The sequence below is a fragment of the Coregonus clupeaformis genome, chromosome 8 (assembly GCF_020615455.1).
Source record: "Coregonus clupeaformis isolate EN_2021a chromosome 8, ASM2061545v1, whole genome shotgun sequence".
Taxonomy (NCBI): domain Eukaryota; kingdom Metazoa; phylum Chordata; class Actinopteri; order Salmoniformes; family Salmonidae; genus Coregonus; species Coregonus clupeaformis.
The window spans coordinates 27,436,770-27,442,243 of record NC_059199.1 but is presented as its reverse complement, the minus strand read 5'-3'; the positions used below and the strand labels follow the sequence as shown (position 1 = coordinate 27,442,243).

Sequence of the window (5,474 nt, the reverse complement as noted above, 5' to 3'; positions counted from 1 at the left end):
AAGCTACGGACAACAAACACAATTGCATTTTATCGATGGCAATTTGATTACACAGAGGTACCGTGATGAGTTGAGGCCCATTGTCGTTGCCATTCATCCGCTGCCATCACCTCATGTTTCAACATAATGCATGGCCCCAAGTAGCAAGGATCTCTACACACTTACTGGAAGCTGAAAATGTCACCCATTGAGCATGTTTGCTCTGGATCGACATTATTGACATCGTGTTCCAGTTCCCACCAATATCCAGCAACTTAGCACATCCATTGAAGAGGAGTGGGACAACATTCCACAGGTCACAATCAACAGCCTGATCAACTCTATGCGAAGGACGTGTCGCATGAGGCAAATGGTGATCACACCAGATACTGACTGGTTTTCTTATCCACACCTCTATCTTTTTTTAAAGGTATCTGTGACCAACAGATGCATATCTGTATTCCCAGTTATGTGAAATCCATAGATTAGGGCCTAATGAATTTATTTCAATTGACTGATTTCCTTATATGAACTGTAACTCAGTAAAATCTTTGAAATTGTTGCGTTTATATTTTTGTTCAGTGTAGATGCATACTATTTATACACATATTGCCAGATTATTGCTATCAACTGCTGGCTGCAAGGTATATTACCCCGTTTGTATCTTTTGGAACAATGGTAGTCAAGTTTATAAAAATTATGTAGAATATATGGGCTACCACAGGTGTCACAGACATCCACAGGTCTCGACCACCATGTTACGATGCTTCTTTATGATCACATTGTTGTTGTCGTCGTAGAAGAGTACGGAGATGGGACTGAGCTTGGTGGGTGCGCAGCACGCTTTGGGAACCTCGTCCGGCTTCAGAAGGTGAACCTGCAATGAAAAAAGGTCAATCAGACTTATTCATACATGCACTTTTATATAATCAATGATACTATCCTGTTTATAAAAGGGATATGGATTATTATTATGCAGATACTTCAGTGCTCTCCTACCTCAGTGGGCTGTGGCTTTGCCCCCCTTGTCTGAATTTGGTCAATATATTTTAAACCGGGTTGTCTGTGCTCCACAATACTTTATTATCCAAAGCCTAGACTTTCAGAAGTTCAACAACAACTTCCATGAAACATGCTAAAACATTTCAATGGGCCATTGACCTAGCTAGTGACTTAAAAAGAACATTTGGTATTTTTGTTTTATATTATACCAACAACATAGGAAATCCTCTGGTGACAAAATAGGGTCAATAGAATTAGAATGATGAGTAGGAATGGAATTTTTATAGAATTCTAATGGTAAGCATAGAGTTCCAAACTCATTTCTATGGCAACACAGCTGTCAATTTTGTAAACAACAATTTTCAAAAATATGTGTTGCCAAGAGACATCTAACCGAAAGAACATCTCGGCGTTCTATTGAAAGTTTTCTGTTCGAAAACAACAACAACTTCAGTTTGCTGTTCAACAACAACAAATTTGACAGATTTTTGAGACCTGAGACTGAAAGATCGACTGGAAAATGCCTGGGTGCTTTTCAAAATTGGTGGAGAGAGTGCGTGGACGTCGGCGGTCTACTGCGTCGACAGGTTGTTCAAATTCATTTGTGGGTTGTTTTTGTTGTCTTTTTCCGTTTTGCAGGGTTCGCAATCGTCGGGAGGTGGACAGCGACATCGACTTCGAAGAGGGTATGTTGAGTTTAAACTTCTTATTTTACCACATTTAACAATATAAATGTAATTTGTGAAATGTTGTGTATTTCTGTAATCCATACTTGCAAGCTAACGTTGACTTTAGTGACTTTTTGCTAAGAGATGCACTTTTGAACTAGTAGTACTAGCTAGCTCGCTACGTTTTACATCCTAACATTTGTTTGTTTGTATTCCAATGTTCCTAATTTTAGAATCAACTGTCCTGGATGAGGTCCAGTTGGTTGTGCCATTGGATGATGTGCCGGATGTACCACTGCTGCCAGCCATCCTTGAGGAGGTGCCAGATGTGCCGACTATCCTTGAGGTACAATTTTCAGAAAGTTTAATGTTTGAAAAGTATCCCAGATATTCAATTTGTGTCACTTTGACATTCTAAAAATCTTTGTTGTCTGCTTTCTGCTTTAGGAGGCCACTGGTAATTGGCAGTTGATACCGATTAGGTTTAGCTCCCTGTACTGTGGGCCTGTTGTGATCAGGGTAAGAGACCCACACACACAGTCACATCACTGTTGCAATGTTTGCTGTTTCTAACCTGAATGTATTGTAATGTCAACCCCCTCTTGTGCAGAACAATGCCGGTCCGGTGGCTAAAGCTTGGAGAACTTTCCAGTTCATCAGCCCCATTATCACCTACATACGTGGGGGATCCCAGGTATGTGTCTTTGTCACTACCTAATCCTAATCTACATCGTCAGTGTCATGTGATCTTGATGGAAATATGTTACAGCGATGGCTGATGTTGTTTTGTTGATGTTGTCTTGTTGTTTCACTCCACAGCAGGTGGTGGTGAGGATGCACCATGCGAGTAGGGTTCAAGGCCTGGAGACTCAACTGGTGTGGGCCATCTCCAAGGAGACACACAGACTTAGTCCAAAGGGCATCCCCTACTGTGCCACCAAGGTGCAGTCCATCTCTTGGATCCAGGTAAAATGTAAATACTACTGAATTAGTATTAGATTAGGCTTTTCTTCACTTATTCCGTTTGGCCTTAACATGTCGTTTCTCTCTGTCAGTATGTGGCTGGCAGGGTGACCCAGTATGCGTCTCACCTCCGCCACGAGACGTCTGTGGCCGTGACGCATGGCTGCTACCAGGTAAATAAACAATTTCCTATGTATATAGAATAGAAATTACAGGGCATTTTCCATTAGATATGGTCTGTTTTCTATTAACGTGTGTTGTGTGTGTGTGTTTTGAGCAGCAAACTGATGTCTCGGTGGTGTACGCCACTCTCCACATGGGGCTGGACGGGCTGCTCTCCTCCTCGGCGTGGTCGGAGGCTGCCTCCGTCTCTACGCCCACCACTCAGCAGTTCACTGAGCCAGAGCCTGAGGGCCACAACTGCTATGAGGTCAGATGTTACACACACACATACTATTGACTAGTAGCATTAAGATCCTTCGATTTACCCATTGTTTGTCATGTCATTACATTGGTCACTGATGTTGAATAATTGTTCTGTTATTGTAGGGCTGGGAGGAGGACCTGCTGCCTGAGGAGAGGGAGGTTCCTCTGCTAAAGTGAGTCCCTCTAAATGTGTGCTGCCTGAGGAGAGGGAGGTTCCTCTGCTAAAGTGAGTCCCTCTAAATGTGTGTATAGTCTGAGCTTGTCAGATGCTGAAGGATAGTGGTCACAATGCTGTTATCCCCCATTGACATGCTCCATTCCCTCTCTTCCACAGCCTCTACCTTACCACCAAGAGAGTGGAGGACATCGGCCTGAGGCTCGTCTCCCTGCGCCAGGCCTTTACTGTGAGTGGACCCACTTTTCTTTGACTCTCTGTGTCTTCCTGTTCTGTCTGTCTCCTAGAGTAAGATGGGTGTCTCACCCTAACTCTTCCCTCTTCTCTAGACCCTGCTCGGTTCCACCCTGAGTAGGAACCATCTGTTTGTGGCGGGAAAGGTCCTACTGGGCGCACTGGTTCAGGTCCACCAGATGGTAGCTCACTAACTCATTGTCCTTCAAGGGAAAGAGAGCGTCCTCGGTGGGAAATGTGTTCTGTGCACTAACATCACTGCTCTTTGCTTTGTGATAGGACGAGGCCGAATTCATCCGTGCCTATAACGACTTTGTGGACTACCTGAGTGACCCCTCCAAGCAGATTGACATTGAGAGGGAGCTGGCTGAGGCAAAGGTGAGTTAATTAACTCTTTCAAGTCTCACTTTGAGTTCTTCCACATGCATGTCTTTTATACGGCACAGTAGCTGATCTATTTGAAATCATTCCTATTTTCTCCAAACGTGTTTTCTTGTCCTAGATCCATCATGTTAACCTGATAGATGTCCTTTTTGAGCTGGTGCTGTTTGGGATGATGACAGCTCAGAAATCCCTGATGGTGGTAAGTAGCATCTCGCTGGTAAATGTTTAGATGTCTGTCTATTAGCAATTTCACTTCAATTTCTCTTCTCTCCTCCTCTGTTTACTTTAGCAACCTGGTGGGTTCATGGAGCGTCTGTACGCTCTCCTGTACTCCTTCCTGCCCACTGTTGCCAGCATTGAGCCAAAGGCTGAGAGATACCTGTTGCTGCTCAATGTAAGAGTCAAGAGTTTACTTCCTGTTTTCTTCCTTATTACTAGTTTACTTCCTCTTTACTCGTTCCTGGTTAACAGGGTTTCAATGCCGTTTTAGGGGGAGTAACTCTCATTGTCTCTCTCCTCTTGATAAGCTAGTAGCTCAGAGCCATTTTCTATGTGTTGTGTGGTGTTCCCTTCAGGGCGGGCTGATGGCTCTGCTAGATGACATGTTTGGGCAGCATCTCTCTCTCGAATTGAGGACTTGAAGTGCTTCGTTGAACCCCGATTAGTTAACACCTATTAAATTCATGTATTCTCTTGTTTTCTCTCCCCACAGGATTCTTGTGACACTTTGCCACCTAACAGGGATCTAGACACTAGTGCACTACATTACTTTGCTCTGAATTGTACATTTTTAAATAAAATAAATAGTACTTCAAAAGCATTTGTCTCTGTCTTTTCATTTATTTGATTATTTCATCACTATTTCCTATTCCTGGAGTTGTTATGAGGCTAATATTACATTATTACATGAACAATTATGCTTTATTCTTTGCATATGGAAATAAAAACCAACTTTAAGTTGATTTACATGTACTACAGGCCCACGCTTTGAGTGTACAAAACATTAAGAACACCTTGCTAATATTGAGTTGCACCCCCTGTTGCTCAGAACAGCCTCAATTTGTTGGGGCATGGACTCTACAAGGTGTCGAAAGCGTTCCAAAGGGATTCTGGCCCATGTTGACTCCAATGCTTCCCACAGTTGTGTCAAGTTGGCTGAATGACCTTTGGGTGGTGGACCATTCTTGATACACCTACTACCATACCCCGTTCAAAGGATCATAGCTTTCACCTGAATTTACCTGGTCAGTCTATGTCATGGAAAGAGCAGGTGTTCCTAATGTTTTGTACACTCAGTGTATGTTAGTTGTGTAGTAACCTGGTACAGTATAAAGTCCACCACTATAGGGCACAATTGCTTCTGTCTTGAAAGTAACTTCTCACTATCCGTACTCTATTTTAAGACTGCCATTGTAGACTCAGGTAAATTGGTTATTTTAGTTTCAGTTTGCCATAAATGTCTGAGCCATTTACCGTCATTCCCATTGAAACCAATGTTAGAGTTCATGTATAGCCCCTGGTTCACCCCAGACTTTACTGCCCTTGACCAGCACAAAAACATCCTGTGGCGTACTGCATTAGCATCGAACAGCCCCCGCGATATGCAACTTTTCAGGGAAGTCAGGAACCAATATACACAATCA

At 43.1% G+C, this 5,474-nt stretch overlaps 1 protein-coding gene across 4 annotated transcripts; it reads left to right on the top strand.

Annotated features, from left to right (window-relative positions):
- The first annotated feature begins 500 nt into the window (after positions 1–500).
- Positions 501–4,531, top strand: LOC121572768. Of its 4 annotated transcripts, none has more exons than XM_041884795.1 (14): positions 501–850; positions 1,621–1,667; positions 1,883–1,995; positions 2,097–2,168; positions 2,260–2,343; positions 2,469–2,615; positions 2,705–2,785; positions 2,893–3,042; positions 3,162–3,211; positions 3,373–3,442; positions 3,543–3,629; positions 3,727–3,825; positions 3,950–4,030; positions 4,121–4,400. In XM_041884795.1, the coding sequence occupies exons 1-14, from the start codon at positions 792–794 to the stop codon at positions 4,319–4,321; spliced, it is 1,341 nt and encodes a 446-aa protein (XP_041740729.1). In that variant the 5' UTR covers positions 501–791; the 3' UTR covers positions 4,322–4,400. The 4 variants fall into 4 exon arrangements, with proteins under 4 accessions (XP_041740729.1, XP_041740726.1, XP_041740728.1 ...); XM_041884794.2 differs by lacking the exon at positions 501–850 and adding an exon at positions 4,407–4,531 and having other exon boundaries at positions 1,396–1,667; positions 4,121–4,225; XM_041884792.2 differs by lacking the exon at positions 501–850 and having other exon boundaries at positions 1,394–1,667.
- The last annotated feature ends 943 nt before the right edge of the window (positions 4,532–5,474 follow it).